The sequence below is a fragment of the Dipodomys merriami genome, unplaced genomic scaffold, assembly GCF_024711535.1.
Source record: "Dipodomys merriami isolate MVZ:Mamm:240054 unplaced genomic scaffold, mDipMer1.0.p SCAF_392, whole genome shotgun sequence".
NCBI lineage: Eukaryota > Metazoa > Chordata > Mammalia > Rodentia > Heteromyidae > Dipodomys > Dipodomys merriami.
The window spans coordinates 681,954-708,781 of NW_027205515.1; the positions used below are offsets into that span (position 1 = coordinate 681,954).

Below are 26,828 nucleotides of genomic sequence, written 5' to 3' on the forward strand. Positions count from 1 at the left end.
CACCTGCGGGGTAACTTCCAGTAGTGTGGGCCCAGCCGAGCCCGCTTGTTGAAACCCAGCGAGAGCGTGGACACTGTTTCCTGGCGCCTCTGGGGACCCCCTCGGCCTCCCGAGGCCACTTCCTTCCGTGGCCTCTTAGCGCGCGGCTCAGACCCCGCCAACCGCCTCGATTCGGGCCAAGATGCCCGTGAGAAGGGGATCTACCTTAGTCCAGTCACCCCCCTGAATCCGGGCCGGTTGGTGGCTCTCTCCCTGCTTTGGGCATTTGGGGGAGACCAATCGTTTTGGGGTCCTGGAGGAAAGAGAACCGCGTGTTTCCCTAGAAGGTCTCTTTTTGCACGTTCCCGAGAGTCCCTCCTGCGGGACCCCTCTGCCCTCCTCTGCAGGAGACTTACGGGGACTTTCGCAGCCACAAGGCCCGCGTGTGCGAGGGGCTGGCACCTGCCCTCCCGCTGCTGCCCAGAGGGGCTGGAGATCCCGGGGCTTTCCAGGTGCGCAGCCTGCGAGGGCCGACCGGGTCCCTCGCTCCACCCGCGGGCGACTCCTGAGTCCGAAGAGCTAAGAGAAGATCTATTAATTTCTCTGCGCAGAGATCGATGCTCTTGTCAGGATGGCGATCGATGCCAGCTCCGCTCCGCCTGGCCCAACTTGGCCCTGGAGCCCCCCCGCCCCTTTACCCCCCCTCCACCCCGCTGGCTGGCCGGTGTCAGAGATGACCCCGGGACTGAGCCGCTGCGCAGTCGGGGTACGGACCACGCCCCCACCCACCCGACCCAGACCCAGCGCCAACACCATGGCGTGCGGGCTTCTAGCGCCACCCTGTGGTCTCTCTGGACCGAGGGGTCTCGGCTCCCGGGTCTGTGGCTGTTCTCAGATCATCTCTTCTCATTCTTTGCTCTTGTCTTCCTCCCCAGGTTCTGCTTCTGGTCCTTTTGGGCGTCCTCTTCCTTCTATTACTAAAGTTCAAAGGATTCCACCTAGTTTATCCCAAGTGACATGCACACCCCCTCAGGCAAGTGCATGGCGAGGCCGGGGACTGGGTAGGATGACCTGGACTGCAACCTTTTCCCGGCTCAATCATCTTCCCTTCCCTCCCCCCCCAACCCCCAACCTAAAAATGCAGCTGTTTTACTTTGGGGGAAAAAATAGCGTATCAACTTCCCAGCTCCCCTAGCCCCCTAAGACAACTCCTGAGGCGTTCCGTCGCGGCCCTTTCATGACGCCTGAAAGCGCAGGAATATTCGGGCAGAGAGCTGGCACGGGGGGATGGGAGCCCTTGACAGGGAAGGGGGCAGAGTTGGGGGCTTCAGGGGATGGGGCGGGGCCGGAGCCGGCGGGGCGGGGCCGGGCGGGGACGCTGGCTCCGCCCTTTCCTGGCGGCTGGGTCTTTAACACTGCCGCCCTTCGCACATGTCGCTGGAGGCCCGGCGGCCGCCGCAGCTGGGAGCGCACGGACCGACGGCCGCCAGGCCGGAGCTAGGCGCCCGCTGCCGCGATGCTGCGAGGCCAGCGGAGCGGGCAGCTCGGCTGGCATCGCCCGGCGACCGTGCCGGGCAGCCTGCTGGCTTGGCTGATGCTGGCATCTTCAGGCGCTGCATCCTGCCCCGATGTCTGCTGCCCCTTTGGTCCCTCGGGGCTGCGTTGCACCCAGGCTGGGAACCTGAGTAGCCTCCAACTGCTGGGCGCCAAGAATCTGACAGATCTGTGAGTGTCCGTCGGGCGAGAGGACGCGGGGACAGGAGGGCACCCCAGTACCCCGAGGGCGCGCACTCGCTGCTGGCTTGCTGGGTCAGGCGGGGTGGGCGCGGCAAGGCTGGCATTGCGCACTTTGATGGTACCTGGGCAACCCGGCAAGTCCCACTGTTTCTGCCTGGGAGTCTCTGTGAAGCTCAAGGTAGCTAGATCACTGGTTTGAGGCAGAGCAAGGGTGAATATCTGTCCATCAGATGTGAGTCAGTCCAGCCATCCAGAAGCCTCCCCCTCCCCGCTCTTCTAGAAGCCTATGGAGGGGATGATTAACTGGGAGAATCCCTCAGTGTGGCACCTTTACTGTCTTCCCTCTTCTAGGTAGAAATCAACTTCCAATCTGTCATGCCCAGCTATTCCCATGAACTTGAAATTGAGCTGGAATTGGTGGGAGGTGATGAGGAGCCCTACCTTGGTAGTTGAGCTATCCTAGCCCCATTTCCACCATTCTTGCCTCCAGGTCTCCTTGACTTGAGTATGTGCAATGAGACAGGCTCCCTTATCTTCTCTTCCCCCACCCTTTGTACCGTGGTCTCCCTGCTTGAATCAGGGAGTCCGGGCTATTTCTGAGAGGTTCTTTCTATCTCCAGGTCCAAAGCTGGAAAGAGCTGCCAGCATTCTGCAGTAGTCTGACATTCTGCAAAAAATCCCTTACAGAATATTTAAGTTCGTTTTAGCCGCTGCAATAACTGGCCTAAAAGTACTCAAGTATCACATGATGAAGGCTAGAAAATACACCAGTATTCTGTATGGCTGGTGGGACCAGCAAGACTTCTATAAGAGGAGAGATGAATCCCCTTCCTGCGCTCTGGGCTGTAGAAGATGGATCAGGAACCCTAGTCTCGTGCAGTAACAGGCTAAAGAGAGTCCAAGGTGGAGGCTATCACTGGCTGGAAGTTACTGGAGCAGCCTGTAATAATTGGCACTGAGTTACTCGAACATCTTAGGGTAATTAACGGGAAGGTACTGAGTATCTCTCTCTAATGGCCCTAGGGAGACCAGAAAGAGAAGAGATGGCCTTGTCTTGGTCTGGGCCTAGATTTTCACATGGGAGGGGGGCAGGAGAGCCCAGCTGTCATCTGTGGTTCTGTCCATTCATCACGCTGGGCTTCAAACTAGGGTTTGACTACGCCCCGTCAGTGTTCTTATTTCTCAGTTAATTCCAAGCATCAGGTGATTCTAGCCTAGAGACTGGGGGAGTGGACAGTTCTGGGGACCTGAAGACATGAAAGGTGATGAATTAAGATGTCCCCCAGGGTGGGGCAGCAGCCTGATCCCCCACCCCCAAACCTCCTGCAGTCTTTCCCTCCTCCTTCAGCCACCTCTCCCTCCCTCATCCGCAGAGCTAACAAGGAGATAATGGACTTGAACAGACAGATTAATTATGAATCCAAGCCAATGAGGCAGCTTTGAGCACATTGCCTGACAGCTTGCATACACCCACTGGCCTCACCTTCTTACCGTCTCCCTATAGTTTGGAACCCTTTGGTCAAGGGCTGGCCCATGATCAGTACAGGGACCTGCCCTCCCTCAAAGACACTAGATACTATTCCCTAAAGCCTCAGGGGATTGAGGACCTGACACCTGGCTGTCCCTATGGGGGCCAGGGCTGGAGGAGAGCAGCGAAGGGTCACTTATATTGGTCCTGCTTCCCTTTCCTTATTTAGGGAAAGTCCAAGGGTAGGAAGAGAGAGTTTTGAGAACTGGTAGCATGTCAGGATCCCTTGCATGCATGGAGAAGGGGTAAGGAGAGCACATGACATGCCACTGCAGGGGAGTGAATTCTTAGGAACTCTCTACGTGCCAGATCCAGAAGCTAGGCAGGTGGTAGGCAGCCATTGCCATCCCCAATGCCTGCTTGCTTTTCTTTCTTTCCTTGCTCTTCCTGTCTTGCTTTTTCTGTCCTTCTCTATCTATCTGTCTCCTTTTCCTTATCTTTCTTCTTGCCTTCCCTCTCTCCCTGTGTCTCTCTGCCAGTTCTCTTCCAGACAGTTTCTGTTTCTCCCTGTCTCTGTTTCACTCTTTGTTTTTCTGCCCTCCTTCCCCACCCCACTCAGCCTTCCCTCATCAAGCACTGTGTAGGCAGCCAGTCCCTGGCCTCCTCCCTCCCTCCCCCTCACATTCTCCCTGCCCCTCTTCCCTTTCTGGCTCCCTTGTGGGGTCGTAGGGGAGGGGGTCCTTGACTGATAGCCTCTATGCTTCTTGCTTGCTCTGCAAAGGCCTGGGAGGGGGGCGTGTGTGTGTGTGTGTGTGTGTGTGTGTGTGACTAGAGGTTGCTGCCTGAGTGTGGGGAGGGGCCAAAAGCTTTAAGAAGGCAGAGGGACTGGGGTGTGTTTGTGTGAGTGTGTTTGTGTGTCTGTGAGTGAGCCCAGATGTGAACCCTGAACAGGTGTGTTTGGAAGCACACATTCACATGACCACAGGGATCTTCTGTGCTGAGTGGGGCAGTGGCAGTGGTGAGGGGCCCTCTTTGGGAAAACCAGTGCCCACTGGTGAGGTTGTGTAAGCTGAGAAAGGTCTAGTGTGCTTATGAGCAGATGTGTGTACATTCTCACCCATGTTTGTGTGTGCATGCGAGAAGTATAGATGTGTTTTGCCTGTGTATGAGTATATGAGCATGCATCTGTGTGCACCTGTGCATGTGTGAACACACATAAACAAGAGCATCTCTGTGCATGTGTTTTTGTCTCTGTGTGTATGTGCATGCTTGGTGGTGTGTAGGAGTGTGCAAATGCATGAGAGTGTGAAGGATGCATGTGCAGGTGTGACTTGTAAGGAGATATATTTTGCATATGTGCACACACTTATTGTGCATGTGTATGTACTTAGGTCTGTGTGTGAATGGTACATGCATGTGCAGGCATGTGCACACACACGTAAGATTGTGAAGGAAGCTGTGTGCTGGTGGCTTACACCTGTAATCCTAGCTTCTCAGGGAGTTGAGATCTGAGGATCGTGGTTAGAAAGCAGTCCACACAGAGAAGTATGCCAGAAGTGGTGCTGTGGTTTAAATGGTAGAGCACTAGCCCTGAGCAAAAGAACCTCATAAATAGTATTGAGGCCCTGAGTTCAAGCCCCAGGACCAACAAAAAAAAAAGTTGAGAAGGAGGTGGTGGGTTTGGAGGGGTGTCATGTGGACCTGACTGCCAGCTGATCATCCTCTCTCCTCCTTACAGCTACGTGGAAAACCAGCAGAATCTGCAGCGCCTGGAGCTCAGTGACCTTCAGGGCCTGAGGGAGCTAAGAAACCTGTGAGGGGCTGAGGGGGTGCAGGTTGGGTCTGGGCAGAGGGCCGGGACCAAAATATGGGGTAGGCTCAAGAGTCACAAGGTCTGGGAGGGGCTGAGAGGCTGAGAACTGGAAGCTGGGGAGATTAACAAGTTCAGAGATCTGAGGAGTCCAGGATAGGTATAGGAATTAGGGATCAGAGAGGGGTGCAGGACCCAGCACTGGGAACTTGGGGCTGGAATTAGTAGAGAGGGCAAGGACTCAGAATCCTCCTGTACTCATTGCAGCACCATCGTGAAGAGTGGCCTTCACTTCGTGGCTCCAGATGCCTTCCGTTTCACTCCTCAACTCAGTCGCCTGTGAGTGGCGGGGCTGGGCTGGGTGGCGATGGGGAAGGCCCTAAGATTTAGACTGCTCATAGGCTTGGTCCTCCCCAGGGGACTGTTCTCAAGAACAGTCAGGGAGATGTCTCTCCATCCCCTGGATAGTGCTCCCTCCAAAGTCCCTCCTGTCTCATGCCCATGCTCCACACTTCAAGAACTTACCTCTTGGATGTCTTCCTGGTATCCTCCTGGAGTTCAAATGCATAATCTAGTTCCAAGACCAAGGGATGGGAGCTGGACTCCCGGGTTCTGGCCAGAATTTCATCTTCTAATCCTCCTAGATGGGAAGCATCAGGCCCTGAGCTAGCCTGGGAGTGGGGGTCGCCTTCCCTGCCACTCATCACAGCTATCTGTCCTGTTGAGAACAGAGCATGGAGTGGGCAGGAAGCATCTTCAGAGTCCCTGGCAACACCTGCTGGCTGCTGAGTGTCAGCTCTGCTTCTTCCATGAGCTCATAGAGAGATGGAAGGGGCCTGTTGGGCTGGGTCCAGTGATTTAACAAGTTTCGTTTGCTTGAAACACCATTGCATTACCTACTACAGACTGGGTTAACAAGTGAATATTCAGCAATATTTCATATTTCTTATGTCAGGGTCTCTTTGCAATCAACCTGGTACCAGATGGTGTTGTACCTGTTCTCTCTCTCTCTCTCTCTCTCTCTCTCTCTCTCTCTCTCTCTCTCTCTCTCTCTCTCTCTCTCTCTCTCTCTCTCTCTCTCTCTCTGCAGTCCTGAACTCAGGGTCTGGGCCCTGTCACTGAACTTCTTTTTGTTTAAGGCTAGCACTCTACCACTTGAGCCACAGTGCCACTTCTGGTTTTTTCTGTTTTTGTGGTACTGAGGAATCGAACCAAGGCTTCATGCACGCTAGGCAAGCACTCTACCACTAAGCCACCTTCTCAGGCCTGTTGTACCTATGTTTATAGATGAGAATCAGAGAGGTTATATTTCTGGGCTGAGATCCCTCAGATGCAAGTGACTGGACAAGTGCGTTCGCTGCCAGCGCTAATGTGTCTCCAGAGTGGCAGTGTCTCTGGTCCTTGCACTGAGGTGCCTTTCCAGCCCAGCCCGCACAGTTTCAAGGAGAGGGACCCGTCCCCCCCCCACCCCCAGCATTCAGGGAGCAACAGCTAGGTGTTGGCACAAAGCTGGGGTTCCTATATGGGCTTGTTTACTTCATCTCTGTAACTAGGGAGCTATGGTTCTGGGGGGGGGTCTTTTTTTTTCTGCCTGACTTCCTCAGCTCTGTGGAGCAACAGGAAGGAGGAGGAGGGGACCTGAGGAAGTACTTTGACATCCTTGTAGTCTGTCCTGCAGGGGGCAAAGGAGTGTGGGAGCTTGGCTCTTTCCCTCCTGTCCAGGGGGAGGGGTGTGTGGGGGGGGTGCAGTACAGATGGAGCCCCTCCCCCAGCTGTGGCCTCAGCACTTTGCCAGCTGGGGCTGGAGGATGGGGGAGGGGGGCCGGCTGTTCCTTTAGATCCCCTCCCTGGGGTCTGGGGAAGGGGTTAAGTGGGATTAACCCTTGTTGTCCCAGGGAGAGGAACAGACCCAAAAAGGTTTACCTGCCTGAACCTGACTCTAAATGCTGAGCCATCTCGAACTCCCTTCCCAGTCTCTCCCCTGTCCTCCTTTCCCTCCTCCCTCACTCTTGTTCTAGTTCTGTGCTGTGGGAAGGGGGCAGTAGATGTGAACTTCCTTCTGGCTCTCCCTCGAACTGGGTCAGGGTGAGGTCAGGGTGAGGTCGGTGGCTCAGGGGGTCTGTTGCTTTCACAGGAATCTATCTTTCAATGCTCTGGAGTCTCTGTCTTGGAAAACGGTGCAAGGTCTCTCCCTACAGGAGTTGTGAGTGTGGGGGCTCCCCGGGCAAGGGCGGCCAGGGTGGCATGTGTGGTCCCCTGTGCACTTGTGTCTCTGGGATGGCATTCACTGTGTTTGTGGGCAGTGGGAGTCTCTTTGGGGACTGTGTGTCAGCAGAAACTGGGAACTGTGTGCAGGTACCCCATCAACTGCCCACCACAGGCTGAAGGGCTGCTGGCTGAGTGTTTAGGGCTGGGCTGGGTTGAGATGCAGATCCTGTGTGGCCAGAGGCTGGGTGCTGGCATGGTTCTGAGGTCCCAGCTGAGCTGACCACGGGCCCACTAGACCTGTATCTGGCACAGCCCATCTGTCTCAGGGCAACTCACACTTGGGGTGGGTGTGGCAGTGGTCATGTGCACAGAAGGCCTACTTCACTGCTAGAGGGCCTGCTCTCCCTTTCCTCCCGCTCATCATGAGCCACCAGCGACTGGTATGTTTGTTTTTTTAATGGTTTTATTGTGAAAATACTGTACAGAGGGGTTACAATTACATGGGCAAGATAATGAGTACATTTCTCGTCAAGCATTGTAGCCTCCTCCTTTGTTTCCCCTTCCCATCCTCCCCCTTCCCGCCCCCCCCCACCATGTTTGGTTTTTTTTTTTTTTTTTAACTGTATTTTTTTTTTTTTTTTGGTACTGGGGATGGAATCCAGGACGTTGCACTTACTAGGCAAGAGCTTTGCCACTGAGCTACATCCCAGCCTTGCACATTTATTTCTTTGAGTTACTCAAGGTTTAAGGCTGTGTTTGTGACAGGTGCCCGTCCTGTAGCCCTGCCCCTTTGCCATCACCATCCTTGCCCTCTGGCCCATGCACTGCATCTCTCTGGCTCCTCAGTCCCCACATCTGTCTCTCTCTGACTCCCTTGGTGTGTTCCCATGCCCACCAGAGACCTGTCGGGGAACCCTCTTCGATGTTCCTGTGGCCTGCAGTGGCTTCAGCGCTGGGAAGAGGAGGGGCTGGGCAGGCTGCATGCCCAGAGGCTCCAGTGTGCCAGGTCCTTCACCCTCAGGCACAACACCAGCTGTGGTAGGTGCTGGAGAAGTAGTCAGCAGGTGGGCATAGAGGGCTACCTGCCTGGGGGCATGGCAGGCAGGAGGGTAGGGGAAGAAGTAGGCCCAGGGTGGGGTTTTGAGGCAATGCCTAGTAACTAACATCCCCGTGGCATCTTGGTGGCCAGGTGTGCCCACGCTGAAGGTCCAGATGCCGAACACCTCTGTGGAAGTGGGGGACAGTGTCCTGCTGCAATGCCATGTGTCTGGGCAGGGGCCCCAGGACGCTGGCTGGATCCTCACCGAGCTAGATGGTACAGCTACAGTGATGGTGAGAAACCATGCATGCTCCCCCTGTCCACAAGAGACAGGACGCAGGGACCAAGACTGGGAAGGGGAAACAACAACAAACAAGGAGCCCAAGAGAGTGAAACTGAGGCAGCTCAGGACACACACAAAACCCCAGGGAGGACACTGGCCCAGCTCTGCCAGACCCCCTGGAGCCTTCAGGAGGGCCCTTTTCTGGAAACAGAGAGAAGGTTGCAGTGGGGGGGGGGCAGTCACCATTCATGCTGGAGCAGGAAGGGACCAAACAGATGACCCTTGTCATATACTCTTTTTCTTTTCTTTTCTTTTTCCCTTGGTGCCAGTATTGGGGCTTGAACTCATGGCCTGGGTGCTGCCCTTTAGCTGTTTTGCTGCAGGTTAGTGCTCTACCTACCACTAGAGCCACACCTCCACTTCCAGCTTTTTGGTAGTCAATTGGAATTAAGAATCTTATTCCTGCCTGGGCTGGTTTTGAACTCTGCTCCTAAGACCTCAGCCTCCTAAGTAGCTAGGATTACAGATGTGAGCTACTGGAGCCCACCTACATACACTCCCTTTCTAGATAAGGAAATTGAGGTCCATAAAAGGTGCCATATCTGTGGCCCTGCACCCAGGGCCTGTTTCCAGGGAGTCCTTTTCTGGAGAAGGTGGAAGGCGCCTTCTCTTGGGTGTGGGATGAACACATTAATAAAGTCTGCTTGGGTCTGGTTCCAACTCTAATTACTTCTTAGTGACTTTAGGGAAGAAAATAATCCCTTAACTGCCTGCACTTTGGTTTTCTTATCAGCAAACTGAAGAGGTGGACATGATGGCCTTCTGATGTCCTGTCTGCCTCTGGGCATTCTCTGGCCGCTATCTGTTATCCAGACATGTCTCTGGGCACCTTCCCAGGCTCTGCCTCTGTCCATAGGCTGGCTGTGGGCAGCTCCACATAGCCAAGCTGACTAAAGGAGGCCGTGTTCCCAAACTCACTAAGCTCCCACACTGAGCTGGGCCCCGCTTTAAAGCAGGCTGCACCTGGAGTAGACACTCAGCAACTAGAGGGTAGATCGGCGGGATGAGGGTGTGGTGTTCAATTTGGCTTAGCTTTGGGAGGAGAGGCAAACCCAGAATTATTGAGAATGTGAGAAGAGAGAACCCTGGAGCCCTGAGCAAAGCGTTCCAGCCACTGTGGAGGGACCATGGCCCCTGAGTAGTTTTACTACTCCAGAGTTCAAGGCTGCTTCCAGTGAATAATGGAAAGAATGGAGGCTGAGGCCAGGATTGGTGTGGAAATATCTTGCTCCAGCTGTCTGCTTGGGAAATCCCAGGCTTTTGCTCACTCTTGGGGGAAATTTACATTGGTTAATACAACTTCCAATAGAGAAATCACACTGTAAGTGGATTACATGGAAGGAAAAGAGGCTGGTCTCCTTAGTCTGGAGAGTAAAGAGAAGCTGGTGGTCCAGGAGAGGAATAAGTAGGAACCAGTCCCTAGGGTGATGGAGGAGAGAGAGTAGCTGAGGGAGCCCAGGTGGAAGGCCAGGGAGCTCTTTTTTTTTTTTGTCGGTCGTGGGGCTTGAACTCTGGCCTGGGCGCTGTCCCTCAGCTCTTCAGCTCAAGGCGAGCGCTCTACCACTTGAGCTACAGCGCCACTTCTGGTTTTCTGGTGGTTTATTTGAGATAGGAGTCTCACGGTCTCTCCTGCCCGGGCTGGCTTTGAACCGCGATCCTCAGATCTCAGCCTCCTGAGTAGCTAGGATTACAGGTGTGAGCCACCAGCGCCCGGCTCAGGGAGCTCTTCTGGAATCTTCCAGAGGAGGCCTCAGAAAAACTCCTCCTCCACATGTATGAAATTTCCAGATAAATGACATTTACCCATTATGAAATTTCCAGATAAATGACATTCACCCTTTGGAACATTTTTAACCATCTTATGAAAAGAGCTTTAAAAGTATCTAAAGATGTTCCACTCCTCTTATGGAACAAACTCAAGTTCATAGTTCATCAAGATTAGGGGTTAAGGTCATATATTTCACATGTGATGCGACCATGGTTTCTTAGGAAGAGAATCTGAATGTGATCTAATCTCCAATGATGATTCAGAGTGGAGTCACCTCACCTATCAGCCTTTTTCACTGTCTGTCTGCCAAAGGCAGTCAGGTGCTGCTCGCTGCCTACCACCCCTGGATCACCATCCATCTCTCTTTCTTTTTCCTTTTTTCTAATCCTCCTCCTCCTCCTCCTCCTCCTCCTCCTCCTTCTTCTTCTTTTTTTTTTTTTTTGGTTGGTCGTGGGGCTTGAACTCTGGGCCTGGGCGCTGTCCCTGTGCTCTTCAGCTCAAGGTGAGTGCTCTACCACTTGAGCCACAGCGCCACTTCTGGTTTTCTGGAGATAAGAGTCCCATGGACTGGACTGGTTTTGAACTGTGATCCTCAGATCTCAGCCGTCCTGAGTAACTAGGATTACAGGCATGAGCCCCTGTGCCTGGCCTCTCTTCTTTCTTTCTTTCTTCTTCTTTCTTCCTTTCTTTCTTTCTTTCTTCTTTTCTTTCTTTCTTCCTTTCTTCCTTCTCCTTCCTTCCTTCCTTCCTTCCTTCCTTCCTTCCTTCCTTTCCTTCCTTTCTTTCTCTTTCTTTCTTTCTTTCTTCTTTCTTTCTTTTCTTTCTTTCTTTCTTTTCTTTCTTTCTTTCTTTCTTTTCTTTCTTGTCTTTCTTTCTTTCTTTCTTCTTTCTTTCTTTTGGGTCCGGTCGTGGGGCCTGAACTCTGGCCTGGGTGCTGTCCCTCAGCTCTTCAGCTCAAGGCTAGCGCTCTACCACTTGAGCCACAGCGCCACCTCCGGTTTTTTTTCTTTTTGCTTATGTGGTGCTGAGGAATCCACTCTACCACTGAGCCACCTTCCCAGCCCCTGGCCTCTCTTCTTTCTTTTTGGTGGTATTAGTACTTGAATTCAGGCCCCTTGTGCTTCTAAGGAGGTGCTCTGCCACTTGAACTGCACCAAACTATTCTTGCTTTAGCTATTTTTTCCAATAGGGATTTTAAGATTTTTCCCAGGCTAGCCTGGACTGTGATCCTCCCGCCTATGTCTGCAGAGTAGCTATGGCCATATGACATAAATCACCATTCCTGGTTTATTGGTTGTGATGAGGATCTCACTAGCTTTTTGCCTTAGTATAGCTATGATTACAGGCATGTGCCTTTGAGCCTTACCTCAACTCTTTGCTTCTGACTTTCTTTGGGCTGAGACTATGTTTGTTCCAACTGTGTAAAACAATTAACTAAGAGGCAAAGTTCTATTTGGTTCTTTAATGGTCTGTGTGTGAATATACTTTGGAGTAGCTCCCCAGGTGAGTGGCTTTGGTTTTGTGCATGTTTTCAGGTTATTGTCTATGCCTTGGGTTTCTTGGATCACTAAATAAGTGACCCAGGAGGTAGTCTACACACAAACTAAAGGAAGAAGCCATTCTCTGCTCCGTCCCCTCCTACTCCCTTTCTCCCTTTCCATTCCCTTCCCCAGCCCTCCTCCTGTCTCTATCTGGCGTTAGTGCCTCTCCCCCACTCCACACCTCCCGAGGCATGCACATGCTATCTCTTTCACACACACACACACACACACACACACACACACACACACACACACACGCATGCATGCACGCACACACTCACGCACGCACACACCCATGCATGCATGCATGCGCTCTCGGCTATTAGCCCCAAGCGACTGAAAGCCTTCTTGTTTTCCCTTTCTTCACGGATCCAGACATCTGGAGATCTGCCGTCCCTGCAGCTGATGCTGGCCAATGTCACCAGTGACCTCAACAGGAAGAATGTGACATGCTGGGCAGAAAACGATGTGGGCCGGACTGAGATCTCTGTCCAGGTCAATGTTTCCTGTAAGTCTTCATGACATGAGGGCTCCTGCAACCCCTCCCCTGCCTTCTTCCCTAGAAGGAGGATGGAGGGTGGAGGCTGGAGGGAAGAATGAGTGTACAGCCCCACAGCTGCTCCCTCCCAGCTGTTTCCAGATTCCCATGAAAACCTGATCCTTTGGGGGATGTCCTGAGGGCTTCAAGGCTGGAGGGATGGGGATGGATTTCTTTCTGGCCCTCTGCCCAAGCTCTGCTACCTGAGGCCTTTAATACCAGCTGCCCGGCTGTCCCCACTGCGCTCAAGTGCTTCTCATGCTACCCCAGGGCCTTTGCCCCATGGCCTGATTTGTTTGTATGTTTTTCTGTTTCATTTAGGATTTTATTCTAGGTTTGGGAATGACCACTTTAAAACAAGTCGCTACTAATACCCACAATTGAGTTTCCAGTTGGCATTTGCTTCCAACTATGTTTGTGGGTAGAACAAGTTAGGGCTTGGACTTCCAGGAAAGAATCAAAACCCAAGCGTTGCATTCTTATTTTAAAACAGGGAAATTCCTCTCCTGAATAGTTCAGCTTCAGGCTTGTTATCTAGACTAAATCTGCCAGCAAATTAACCTTTTTTTTTTTTTTAAATTTTGATCATGGACCTTGAAGTCAGGAGTACTGTCCCTGAGCTCTCTTTTTGCTCAGGGCTAGCACTCTACTACTTTGAGCCACAGGGCCACTTCCAGTAAATTATCTTATATTAGATCTTCAAGTTTTGGATTTTCTTTTCTTTCTTTCTTTCTTTTTTTTTGGGTCTGGTCGTGGGGCCTGAACTCTGGGCCTGGGCGCTGTCCCTCAGCTCTTCAGCTCAAGGCTAGCGCTCTACCACTTGAGCCACAGCGCCACTTCCGGATTTTTTTTTTTTTGCTTATGTGGTGCTGAGGAATTGAACCCAGGGCCTCAGGCATGCAAGGCAAGCGCTCTACCACTGAGCCACCTTCCCAGCCCCTGGATTTTCTTTTCTTTCTTTCTTTCTTTCTTTCTTTCTTTCTTTCTTTCTTTCTTTCTTTCTTTCTTTCTTTCTTTCTTTTCTTTTCTTTTTTCTTTCTTTGTACTGAGGTTTGAACTCAGGGTCTCAAATTTGTTGGGCTAGAGTTATACCATTTGAGCCATGCCTTCAGCCTGGTTATTTATTTGTTTACATGCCATTTCTTAAGGCATAGGAACTGTCCCTGAGCTTCTTTTTGTTCAATCTAGCACTCTACCACTTTGAACCACAGCTCTACTTCCAGCTTTTTTGCTAGTTCCGTGGAGATAGGAGTCTTGTGGACTTTCCTGCCTGGGCTGACTTCAAACCACAAGCCTCAGATCTCAGCTTCCTGAATAGCTAGTATTATATATGTGAGCCACTGGTGCTGGGTTAGGCTGGTTATTTTTGAGATAGAATCTCACAAACTTTTCTGCCTGGGCTGGCCTAGAGCCATGATTTTCCTGCTCTTAGCCTCTAAAATAGCTAGGATTACAAGCATAAGCCTTATGTACCCTGCTTATTTTTTGAGATTGGATCTTTATTTATGGTTATACAGACTTGGATTAAGATTCTCTTACTTGGGGCTGGGAAGGTGGCTCAGTGGTAGAGTGCTTGCCTTGCATGCATGAGGCCCTGGGTTCGGTTCCTCAGCACCACATAATCAGAAAGAAAAAAGCCGGAAGTTGCACTGTGGCTCAAGTGGTAGAGTGCTAACCTTGAGCTGAAGAGCTGAGGGACAGTGCCCAGGCCCAGAGTTCAGGCCCCAGGACTGGACCCCCCCCCCAAAAAAAAAAACAGATTCTCCTATTTATGTTTCTCCACATTGGTGAGGAAGACAAGCAAGCACCACTGTGCCCAGCAACTGGTTAAGATGGAGTCATGAGATGGAGGTCTCAGCTGGCCTCAAACTGTGATTCCCCAGTTTCTACCTCCCAAGTAGCTAGGATTACAGAGTTGGGGCCGTCACACCCAGTAGATATTCTGTTTTATATGTCCTTTTTTTTGTGTGTGTGATTGTGGAGCTTGAACTCTGGGCCTTGGTGCTGTCCCTGAGCTCTTCAGCTCAAGGCTAGCGCTCTACCACTTGAGCCACAGCGCCACTTCCGGTTTTCTGGTGGTTTATTGGAGATAAGAGTCTCTCGGACTTTCCTGCCAGGGCTGGCTTTGAATAGTGATCCTCAGATCTTAGCCTCCTTAGTAGTTAGATTACAGGCATGAGTCACCAGTACCTGGTAGTCTTTCTTCTTTTGTTGTGAAATACACATAAAAATGTGCATAAAGCATATACACACTGGCTGGGAATGTGCATTAGTGGTAGAGTGCTTGCCTAGCATACATGGTTTGATTCCTCAGCACCACATAAGCAGAAAAAGCCAGAAGTGGCACTGTGGCTCAAGTGGTAGAATGCTAGCCTTGAGCAAAAGAAGCTCAGAGACAGCGCCCAGGTCCTGAGTTCAAGCCCCAGGACTGCTCCCCCCACCAAAAAAAAAGGATACATACACCTTTTATTTTTATTTATTTAAGTTTGTTGGGAAAATGTCTCATTATGTAGTCCAGGATCGCCACAAACTATAGATCCTCCTTCTTTAACCCCCGAGTGCTGGGATCATAGACATGGGCCACGATGCCTGGCAATTTTGCTTGCTTTTATGAATTTTGTAAATGGAATCTTATTGAATGTAAAACTCTGTGTCTAGTTTGTAGAATCTGTCCATGTTAATAGGAGTAGCTGTAGTTCATTCTCACACTACTGAATGATGTTTCATTGTATGAATCTTGGCTGGAATTCCAGTATAAATTGAATGTGTTTATACACACAGACAGCTTTTTTTTCTTTCATCTGTTCTTGAACTCATTATTTTCTTTGCTGTCTTCATTTTGTTGATTATTGTTGTATACCACCACAACTGGCTACTCTCTTTCTTTGTGCCTGTACTGGGGCTTGAATTTAGCATTTGGGTACTGTCCCTTAGCTTTTTTGCTCAAGGCAGGCATGCTGCTGTTTGAGCCACACCTCCACTTATGGCTTTTTTGGTGGTTAATTGAAGAGAATAGTCTCACGGACTTTCATGCTCAGGCTGACTTTGAATTTTGGTTCTCAGATCTCAGCCTTCTGTGTAGCTAGGATGATAGGTGTAAACATTAGTACTTGGATTTCCATAGCTCCCTTCCCCTTCCCTTGCCTTCCATTCCTCTCTCCCTCTCTCCCTCTCTCCCTCCCTCCCTCCCTCCTTCCCTCCCTCCCTCTCTCTCTCTCTCTCTCTCTCTCTCTCTCTCTCTCTCTCTCTCTCTCTCTCTCTCTCTCTCTCTCTCTCTCTCTCTCCCCCTCTCTCTCTCTGTCTGTCTTGGGGCTTGAACTCTGGACTTGGGCGCTGTCCCTCAGCTCTTCAGCTCAAGGTTAGCACTCTACCACTTGAGCCATAGTGCTACTTCCAGCTTTTTCTGTTTATGGGGTGCTGAGGAATTGAGCCCAGGGCCTCATGCATTCAAGGAAGGGAAGCACTCGACCACTGAGCCACCTTCCCAGCCCTTTCTTTTCTTTTTTAAAGGCCAGGTTCCTGTAATTCCAGCTACTTAGGAGAGTGAGAGCTGAAAATAGCCATTTGAAGCCAGCCTGTATAGATAAATATGATAGTCTCTTATCTGCAATTAACCAGCAAAAAAAGCCAAAAGTAGAAGTGTGGCTCAAGTGATAGGGCACCAGACTTGAGCAAAAAAGCTATGCAATAACCTGAGGCCTTTAGTTCAATCCCCACTACACACACACACACACACACACACACACACACACACACACACACACACACACACACAGACAATTGTACTGCTGGGGATGGAGCCCAGGACCTGGGCATACTAGCCAAGTGCTTATATCCTCATCCCTCAAAAACTTCTTTATAGAGGGGCTGAGAATGCTGCTTAGTGGTAGAGTGCTTGCATGAAGCCCTGGGTTCGATTCCTCAGTACCACAAAAACGGAAAAGGCTGCAAGTGGCTCTGTGGCTTAAGTGGTCAAGTTCTAGCCTTGATCAAAAGAAGCTCAGGGACAGTGCCCAGTCCCTGAGTTCGAGCCCTTCGAGCCCCAGGACTGGCAAAAAAAAAAAAAAAAAAGTTCTTTGTAGAATATATACCTTTCACTTGTTTGATGTTTAGGTCTCCATCTCATCTTTTTTTTTTTTTTTTGTCAGTCATGGGGCTTGAACTCTGGGCCTGAATGCTGTCGCTCGGCTCTTCAGCTCAAGGCAAGCACTCTACCACTAGAGCCACTGCGCTACCTCCGTTTTTCTGAGTGGTTTATTGGAGATAAAAGTCTCATGGACTTTCTGCCTAGGCTGGCTTTGAACCACAATCCTCAGATCTCAGCCCCTGAGTAGCTAAGGTTATAGGTGTGAGCCACCTGCGCCCGGCTCTGTCTCATCTTCTTAAGCTTGATTACATATAACTTTTCCAGATTCTGTATCCAAAAGACTCCATGTTTAAATGCCATAAGCTGTTTCTCGAATTTCTCTTGGAAAAGTACTTTATTTTGGGCTTGTCAGTTAAGTTCTTGAAGCCTCTGAATTTTGTATACCTGCTACCAGATTTATTTAAGATTTACCATCAACTTTCCTGCAAATGCCGCACCTTATAAGTTTCTTAGAGCCTGCTGATCTGATTGTCTTTAACTGATCTTCTCATTTCTGATCTCCCTATTCCCCTTCCTGTCCCCTTCCCTCCAGTTATCCCCTGACTCACGGCTGTCCTCTGCCCACAGTCCCTGCCAGTGTGCACCTAGGTACGGCTGTGAGGCAGCACCAGTGGTGTATCCCCTTCTCTGTGGATGGGCAGCCGGCACCCTCCCTCCGCTGGCTCTTCAATGGCTCCACACTCAATGAGACCAGCTTCATCTACACCCATTTCCTGGAGTCATCCTTGACCAACGAGACAATGCAGCATGGTTGCCTTCGCCTCAACCAGCCCACGCATGTCAACAATGGGAACTACACCCTGGTGGCTGTCAACCCTTATGGCCAGGCGTCTGCTTCTGTTATGGCTGCCTTCATGGACAACCCTTTTGAGTTCAACCCTGAGGACCCCATCCCTGGTGCGAGAGCCATCCTGAGCCCTGCCGCCCCCCCTTCTGGCCCCCTTTCTTCTCTGACCCTGACTCTAGAAGTTGGAGTGCTTGGTCCTGGACAGAAAGGAACTGGTGTCTAGCTCTGTGCTGGCCTCCTTCCATTTCCCCAGAGCCAGGACTTCTGAACCCCAAACTATCCCATCCATTGAGGCTGGCTGAAGAGAGAGCCATGCACCAGGGGGTCAGAGTCCAGCAGTCTGGACTGGAAAAGGGCCAGGGGTCCAGCAGTCTCCCTATTCCTCCTACCCCCTGAAGGGATGAGTCTCAAAGGGGCAGGGGGTGCTCTGCTTTCCTCCTCCATCTGATTTTCTTTCTCCTCTCTCCCTCTGCAGTCTCCTTCTCTCCAGTGGGTGAGTAACCTGGGCTGGGTGGAAAGTTGTATCTGGACCTTGCAGCTGAGGTTAGGGCCAAGGAGCAGCTGACCAGGTTCCTGAGAAACTAGCTTGGGATCAGGGAAGGAAGCTGCTGGAAGTGGGCCAATCTTCCTGCCCTATGTCTCCCACAGACACTAACAGCACATCTAGAGATCCAGTGGAGAAAAAGGATGAAACACCTTTTGGGGTGAGCATGAGAGTGTCACTTTGGGAGGGAGAGGCCAGGCAGGAGGCTCGTTTATGGTTATTTCTGGGCAGAGCAAGGAGATCTTAGACCAGATCTCAATCTGGTCTAAGCTCTGTTCAGTGCAGGCTGGGGTGTCGGGAGGGGTATCTGGGAGGAGCAGGTGGCAGATCAGGGATCCTGGCTCTGGGTCCCCATGTAGGATAGAGAGTTTTCTGTGGGAAGCTCTGAGGGGCAGTAGCTTTTGATCTGACCCCACCTCTAGGTCTCGGTGGCTGTGGGCCTGGCTGTCTTTGCCTGCCTATTTCTTTCTGCTCTACTCCTTGTGCTCAACAAATGTGGACAGAGGAGCAAGTTTGGCATCAACCGTGAGTTGCTATCTGGCTGTCTGTCCTACTGGCTATTTGCTACTGGCTTTTCTTGATTGTATGGGGAAGGCCTGTGCTCACATGGTGTTTGTGTGTGTGTGTGTGTGTGTGTGTGTGTGTGTGTGTGTGTGTGTGTGTGTGTGTGTGTGTGTGTATTGGGCTAGTGTGGGGGTAGTTTCAGAGGTAGCAGCTGCTAATTGGTGGCTGGACTGTAGTCAAACATTAAGTGGGTCTAGGAGGTCTGTAGGGGACTGGCAGGGGCTCTTTGTTGCCCATGAGGCCAAGGGTTGGATAAGAGCCAGTCAAAGAGAGGCCCTGTTGCCTTCCCTTCCCCCCACTCCTGCTGTCTTGCTCCCTAATTCCTCTGTCCCTCTCTTGTAAATTGGAAGGTATGGGGGATGGCCTGACACTTTGCAGGCAAGCATGGGCAAAAGCCAAGATGGATGCCCAGGCTCTGATCTCCATGTCTCTCTCCCTAGGTCCTGCTGTGCTGGCTCCAGAGGATGGGCTGGCCATGTCCCTGCATTTCATGACATTGGGTGGCAGTTCACTTTCCCCTACTGAGGGCAAAAGCTCTGGGCTTCAAGGCCACATCATTGAGAACCCACAGTACTTCAGTGATGCCTGTGAGGGTCTACACTGTCCAGGGCAAGGGCGAGGGTGTGCGCGTGCATGTCTGTGTGTTCAGAAATCCCTATGCTGGCCCTGGTCCTAAGAATCCCTCCTTCCCTATCTCCTACCCTGTCCCAGTCCTGATCTTAGTAATCACTTATCTTCCTCAGGCAGAGAGCAGCCCCTACCCAGTGCCCAGTTCCTATATCATGACCTCTCTGGGCAGATGTAGGCCCGAATCAGGACATGGGCTTGGGAAAGGGCTGGGAGGCCAGCGCCCAGCACTTCCCGTAGCTGGACAATCTGATGCAGCACACAGTCCCACTAGCCAGTCCTGTCCTTACCACTGCCCCACCCCACCCAAGACGGGGGCTGCCTCTCCCCTCCCCCTCCCAGGTGTGCATCATATCAAACGCCGGGACATCGTGCTCAAGTGGGAGCTGGGCGAGGGCGCCTTTGGGAAGGTCTTCCTCGCTGAGTGCCACAACCTGCTGCCTGACCAGGACAAGATGCTGGTGGCTGTCAAGGTGAGCCCTCTGCCACCTCCCAGAGTGCCATCACGTCAGGACCACCATGCTACTACCATGGTAGTGGGGTCCTGAACAGGAAGTCTGAGGGGACTTGAGGCCGGGCTGAGGGCTCCTTGGATCGAGTGAAGCGAGAACCCTTCCTCAATCCCGGCCTCTGCCCCTGTCCCCAGGCACTGAAGGAGGTGTCTGAGAACGCTCGACAAGACTTCCAGCGTGAGGCCGAGCTGCTCACCATGCTCCAACACCAGCACATTGTGCGCTTCTTTGGTGTCTGCACTGAGGGCCGCCCACTGCTCATGGTCTTTGAGTACATGCGGCATGGGGACCTCAATCGCTTCCTCCGGTATGGCCACCTGGCCCTGGTGCTGACCCTTGACCCCTGGCTGAGCCTGTCATCCCTTCCCTCCAAGTGTGTCCCTGCTTTCTGGGAAAATGATGGGTGGTTCCCCAACAAGGATCAGGAAGGCACTATCCCCACATCCATGGGAGAGGAGATGGTGTGACTGTGTGGTCTGTCCCGCAGAGGACAGTGTTAGTTTCAAATGGTTGTGAGCTGCCACTTTGGGATGGGTGGACTTTGCAAGTGTGTGTGTGTGTGTGTGTGTGTGTGTGTGTGTGTGTGTGTGTGTGTGTGTGTGTGTGTGTGTTCTCATGTGGCTGCAGAAGCCTGGCCTATAGGAACTGGCCCTGTGGAGGATTACATACATTACATACATTACATACATTACCAGCACTTTCTCCATGCTTGTACATGTGCATTTTATACATAGTTCTCATAGTTTCCAAGCACATAGGGCAACATACTAGAAGGAAATGAGACACAATTTGTTTCTTTGGCTTTGGACCAAACAAGTCTGATAGGTGTATTTGTGTTAAGTATTTTCAGCATTTTAAGAAATGTGCCTGTTTCCCAGGTGATCCGTGGGGAGGGGAGTCACTTGTCAACCAGGCCCCGGCTGTGATGTCATCTGCTTTCCTCACTGAATCCTTGTCATGGAGATTGTCACCCATGAGGTTGGGTTAGGGTTAATCAGAAGGGGAGTCAGGGTTTGGAAGCAGCTGCTGCTTACTCCCTGAGTCTTCTTTGTCAAATAACTTTTCTCTCTGACTCCACTTTCTTGACCAGGAGGAGAGACAGCATGGGGCTGTGGCTGTGGATGAGAAAGAAAGGTGTAGTTGTCATTGTACACCCAGTGTCCCCTTGGGGACTGATAGGTCATACTTACAGAACTCAGCTAGGATAGACTTCTAGTCTGAGCTGACCGTAAGAGCCTCTGGGGGTCACTAGAAGGCTGGTAAGATCAGTCCTGAGGTGAGGGAAGGTGGATTGGCAAAGGGTTAGAGCCAAGGGAAGGCCAGGAAGACACCCATCTTCTTGCTCATCAGACACAGTGCAGGCCCAGTGGTCTTGGGTGATGCAAGCTGGGGAGATGCCACCAAATGGGCCCCTGGCTGTGGGGGAAGGGCTGTGAGTGGAACTTTGAGAAAGGAAGGGGATTATGATGACTCCTAAATGATGCTGCAAGACTTACTGTTCATTGCAAGGGAGGAAGGGCAAGGGGGCGGTGGCCTCCTGTCTCAGCTGGAGTTTTAAGGTGCTGCCCAAGAGGAAGGTATAGGTGTAGGCTCTTTCTGATTGAAGCCCTGGTTGTAGCAGCCCCATCCCAATGCCCAGACAGCTGGTGTCTTTCTTTCCCTTTCTCATTTCTTCTTGCGTTTGCTCCTCTACCAGGCCCAGCTCTGGGGATTCCCTTCCTCAGCTGGTTTTTGAGAGAAGGTGTGTGTGTGTGTGCACATGCATGTGTGCATAGCTGAGTGTGTGTCTATGTATGCCCTCTCAGCTCATCCCTTTCCCTCTCTCTTTCCCACTCAGGTCCCATGGGCCAGATGCCAAGCTGCTGGCTGGTGGGGAGGATGTGGCTCCAGGCCCCCTGGGCCTCGGGCAGCTGCTGGCAGTGGCTAGCCAGGTGGCAGCAGGGATGGTGTACCTGGCCAGTCTGCACTTTGTGCACCGGGACTTGGCCACCCGCAACTGTTTGGTGGGCCAAGGACTAGTGGTCAAGATCGGGGATTTTGGCATGAGCAGAGACATCTACAGCACTGACTATTACCGCGTAAGGGTCCCCGGCCTCTTCCCACAGAGACACCCTGAAAGACAGTCCCCCAAGTCCCTGCCCTAGCAGGCATGCACTCTTCCTCTGAGACCTTTTGGGATCTGGGTTTTGTTTTGTTGTTGTTTGTTTTGTTTTGTGCCAGTCCTGTTGCTTGAACTTAGGGCCTGGGCACTGCCCCTGCGCTTCTTTTTGCTCAAGGCTAACACTCTACCACTTGAGCCGCAGCTCCACTTCCAGCTTTTTGGTTATTAATTGAAGATGAGTGTCATAGACTTTCCTGCTTTGGCTGGCTTTGAACCACGATCCTCAGATCTTATGTTCCTGGGTAGCTAGGATTATAGGCATGAAGCACTGATACTTGTTTTGGGATCTGGGTTTGAATCCCTTAGAAGGGACAGAAACAGCACCACTGGGCTGGGCTGGGTTGGGCTTGGGGCTGCTCTGGGAGAGACTCTCTGGCAGTAATGTGGCATGTGCCTACCCCTGCAGGTGGGAGGCCGCACCATGCTGCCCATCCGCTGGATGCCGCCCGAGAGCATCCTGTACCGCAAGTTCACCACTGAGAGCGACGTGTGGAGCTTTGGCGTAGTGCTCTGGGAGATCTTCACCTATGGCAAGCAGCCCTGGTATCAGCTCTCCAACACTGAGGTCAGCTCTGCCCCGGTCTCACCAGTCTACCGCCAGCCTTTCCTGCCCCTGTGTGTGTGGGGGGGTGCGTGCGTGCGTGCGTGTGTGTGCGTGTGTGTGTGTGTGTGTGTGGTGGGGGGAAGTTCAGGGAACTCACTCCTGTTCCCTATCCACAGCCCTGATCTTTGTTCCTTCCTTTTTCCCTTGCCTTCCCTTCCTTTCCTTTCCCCTCTTTCTCTCTTCCCCCTCTTCTCCCTTCCCCTCCCTTTTTTGGTGGGTAGTCATGGGGCTTGAACTCAGGGTCTAGGTGCTGTCCCTAAGCTTTGTTGCTCAAGGCTAGTGCTCTACCACTTTGAGTCACAGTGCCAATTCTGGTTTCTGGTGGTTAATTGGATATAGGAGTCTCACAGACTTTCCTGCCCAGGATGGCTTTGAACCTCGATCCTCAAATCTCAGCCCCCTGAGTAGCTAGGATTATAGGCCATGAGCCACCAGTACCCAGATTCCAATTTTTATTTTCTTTCCCCAATCCTTCTCTCACTGACCATGTTAAGTTCAGGCTCAGCTGGCTCCTGGATGAATCTCAAAGCATGTTGTAAATTGAGTCAGGCCCCAATTCCTGGCAGCATTTTATTGAGCTACTAGATGTTACCAAGGATGGAAGGGAGGGGCATAGAAAAGATGGCTCGCCACGGCAACAGGAAGGCTGAAGGTTCCATTCTCAGAAGGACAGCCCTTCCTCCTGGGCTCCTGGCTGGCCAGCAGTCAGAGCAGGCCCCAGGTGTTTGGTCTCCCAGAGCAGCTCCCCCAGCCCCCTCCTTGGCTCGCAGCTGTCAGTTTCCATTTCTCCTCCTAATGCAGTCTGTTCCCTGGAGGCTGGTGGGGTGGGGGAGAGGGTTATAGATTTTAATTTTCTCAAGCACTGAGAGAAGGAATGGAATTAGTGCTGCCCATAACCAAGTCCACTAATGGGGAGGGGAAAGAAGGGGGAATAGGCTCCAGGCTCTTTCTCCAATCATCTCTCTGCCACTGTTTCTTCTTTGAATCCCTTTAGCAGCTCTAGCGGTCTTTCCTGGAGTCTAACTTTAATCTTCCATACTATAGTTTCTTTTCAGGGGAGCTTGATCTCCACAGAGAGGTACCCACAGAAGGGAGAAGAAAGTAGAAAGTAGAAGCGCTTTGAACTTTAAAATACAAGCCCATCTTGTGTGTGTGTGTGTGTGTGTGTGTGTGTGTGTGTGTGTGTGTGTGTGTGTGTGTGTGTGTGTGTGTGTGTGTTGTGGGGTGTGGGGCTTGAACTAAGGGCCTGGGCAACTGTCCTTGAGCTTTTTTACTCAAGGCTAGAACTCTCCCACTTTGAGCTACAGCTCCATTTCCACTTTTCTGTTGGTTAATTGGAGATAAGAGTCTCATGGACTTTTCCTGCCCAGGCTGGCTTCGAACCTCAATCCTCAGATCTCAGCCTCCTGAGTAGCTAGGATTTCAGGCTTGAGCCACCAGTGCTTGGCTGGCCTGCCATTCTTTTCAGATCTTTTACTGTACTTTTGCCTCATTTTCTTTTTCCTTCCGGAGCTGAGGCAGAGGCCCCTTCCATTCCTCACATGAAGCTGGTGGATTTGGCAAATGTCCTGGGGCTTCCTCGCCCTAGCTGGCTCCTCTTGGGGTCTCACTCCAGCCTTCTGGAAGCTGTCCCACCCAAGTTCCAATTTCTCAGTGTCAGGGCAGAAGGCATTTTGAGATGTGCTAGTACCAGAGTACTGGTAGTTAGAGGGTCCAGACCATCTGTGGGGTGTGAAGGCAGGGTGGGGGAGCATGATATGGTCGCTCACAGAGCCTGGTCAGGTGGAGTGAGGCTGACATCCTTCTTCTGCGCCTGCCTAGTGTGTTCTTTGCTCTGTCTCTCTTATGGCCGCAGGCAATCGAGTGCATCACACAAGGACGGGAGTTGGAGAGGCCACGTGCCTGCCCGCCAGAGGTCTACGCCATTATGCGGGGCTGCTGGCAGCGGGAACCCCAGCAGCGCCACAGTATTAAGGATGTACATGCCCGCCTGCAAGCCCTGGCCCAGGCACCACCCATCTACCTGGACGTCCTGGGTTAGGGGCTGGGGCAGAAACTGGAATATTCCTGGCTACCTCCTTAGCTCCCAGTAACCCCAGGGTGATCTCAAAGCATCTAACTCGCCCTCAGCATGTGGAGGGGACAGGTGGGGGGCTGGGAATGGACGATGTTCCTGCTTCTCGAGGCCAGGTTCCATCATAGCAATTATATTTATTAACCCTGGCTGTGTCTCTTGCTGATTCCTGAGATGACATCACTCTGGGATTGGGGTGTTGGGACTCAGGTATGGGGAAATTCTCTCTGGGGTCCTCAACCCTAGCTCTCTCTTCCTGCTTCATGCAGCGGTCACCCCAGGGCATGCTATAGTCACCAACTGGCCTAGCGGCGAGGAGGCCTCCGATGGACCCTCCCAGACCACCTGCCTCTGCGCTTCAAGTGGAGGAAGCTGTTTCTGCCACACGCAGGTGGAGTTGAGGAATGGGGCAGGGCAGGTTGACAGCAGTGTGTGTGTGTGTGTGTGTGTGTGTGTGTGTGTGAATCTCCCTTGTCTTGTGTACCCAGGACAGAGCAAGCATCCTGTGATACAAAGGGACGAGGGCATGTGGCTAGAGCTGAAGGACAAAAAGAAGCAAGTCTCCTGTTCCTTCCCCTTTTCTATGCCCTGACACTTTGCAGTTAGCCCTTGGAAGCGAGGACTGGACAAAGTGGCTGTTTCCTAATGACAGAGCCGTCATCCTGTCCCATTCTGCCCAAAGGAGCGACCCCTCACCATTGAGCCCCAGAGTGATCTTCACTGAGTGCTCTGAAGTTTCCGTCACACTAAGGTCCTCCCAGGCCCATCTTATCAGGGGACCAGAGCCCTGCCTCTACCTATCTTCCCCACCCCAAAGCCTGTGCTCTCGCCCGCCCGCAGCCAGGCAGGAACAGCTCCCCCACTGCCAGCCCCATCACTTCCAATCTCCTGCCCAGCTCCTGCAATAATGCACGCTCCCACATCTCCCCAGGCTACGCCAGCTGTCTCATGTCCCCGGGTGCCCAGTCCCCTCACCCTGCCCCTGTGATCCAATCTGGTCTTATCACCCCCAGGCCCAGTCCAGCAGTGGTGCCTGCCTCTTGTCCAGGCTGGTTACTGCTAATGGAGATCTAACCCAGGACAGCAGGCTGATTAGTGGGGGTAGGGGAGTTGGTCCCTAAGGGCCAAGTTTACAGACACCCCCACCGCCCCTTTCCACTCCTGCCCTGGGATAAGGGATGCTGCACCACCCAGGGAAGAAGGGAATGGGAGCATGGTGAGGCAGAGGGTGGGAGGATCCGATCCAACAGGTGAGGCCAGGCACAGATGTAGAGAGAGGGAGGACAGGGCTCCAGACGCAGCCCAGAGGGAGCTTCACAGTTGGAGTCATGCAGGCAGAGAGAAAGGAGAGAGGAGAGAGAAAACGCAGGCAGACAGAAAAAGACAGAGGGAGAGACAGAGATGGCTGAGTGTTGCATAGCCAGCTCTGGGTCTGGGGGGTGGAGGGGGGTGGGGGCGCTGGATGCCAGAGGGCCTTGCTGTCTCTCCCCCGCCCCCGCTGTGCTCTCATCTAAGTGAGGAGGGAGAACACCCTCAGACCGAGAAGCTTTGTGGGGTTCACTCGTATTGGGCAGGATCATTGCTGAAGTATTGGAGGTCAGGTGACAACCTGCCAGGACATCTGCAACATTTCCAAGGTCAACAGTATGAGCCTCAGAGGTTCCTAACCTCCGCGGGAGACATTGCTGGAAAAGCTGGGCAGATGACATGAGGGGTTCTGGGAATGGGCTAAAGGAAAAAGTTCAGGGGAGCACGGGATAAGGAATTGGATAGCATTCATTGATCCAGGAACAGGAGCCTCATGCCAATCCCTTCAGGCCACATGGGCGTGGAGCCTTGTGCTGGGATCAGGAGTGGCCTCACTTACCTTGTTGGCCTGTGACTGAAGGCCCTTGGCCCCTTCAAGATGCATTTGCAGATGTGTGTACACTGCCAGGGTCCCTGGCCCACCACACAAAGCCCAGACACAGTGTCCCCTTCCGTCACCATAGAGTTTTGCTATCATGGATGGAACCTCCCACCCTACGGTGGCCCCTGCCCCCTCCCTGTTAATTACCTCCTAACGGTGCCAAGTCCATTAGCTTCCCCCCCCCCCCGCCCCGTGCCCCTAGGGGTTGAGCTCCAGCTGAGATGCATGGCTGCAGGGGAATTGATGGAATGGGACCCCCGAGAACCCCTGGGGGGTCTGGGAGCAGGAGTAGGACCTGAGGCTGTGTGATGGGACATCTGGGTCCCCCAGACCTGTTTAGGCTTTTCCCTCCACCACCCTTCCTTCTCAGGAGAGGATGTCCCAGGTAGAAAATAGAGGCTCAGAAAGGCTTGGGGTGGGGTCAGTACTGAAAGAAGTTCACACACACACACACACACACACACATAC

The 26,828-nt window shown here is 52.3% G+C and overlaps 1 protein-coding gene across 2 annotated transcripts; it reads left to right on the plus strand.

Moving 5' to 3' along the window:
• The first annotated feature begins 1,495 nt into the window (after nt 1–1,495).
• Ntrk1 (neurotrophic receptor tyrosine kinase 1) lies at nt 1,496–24,584 on the plus strand. Of its 2 annotated transcripts, XM_069990226.1 has the most exons (17): nt 1,496–1,704; nt 4,923–4,997; nt 5,262–5,333; nt 7,129–7,197; nt 8,101–8,240; nt 8,392–8,534; nt 12,269–12,401; nt 17,146–17,475; nt 17,841–17,858; nt 18,014–18,069; nt 18,332–18,434; nt 18,914–19,060; nt 19,443–19,573; nt 19,747–19,919; nt 21,450–21,690; nt 22,180–22,338; nt 24,233–24,584. In XM_069990226.1, the coding sequence occupies exons 1-17, from the start codon at nt 1,496–1,498 to the stop codon at nt 24,416–24,418; spliced, it is 2,385 nt and encodes a 794-aa protein (XP_069846327.1). In that variant the 3' UTR covers nt 24,419–24,584. The 2 variants fall into 2 exon arrangements, with proteins under 2 accessions (XP_069846327.1, XP_069846328.1); XM_069990227.1 differs by lacking the exon at nt 17,841–17,858.
• The last annotated feature ends 2,244 nt before the right edge of the window (nt 24,585–26,828 follow it).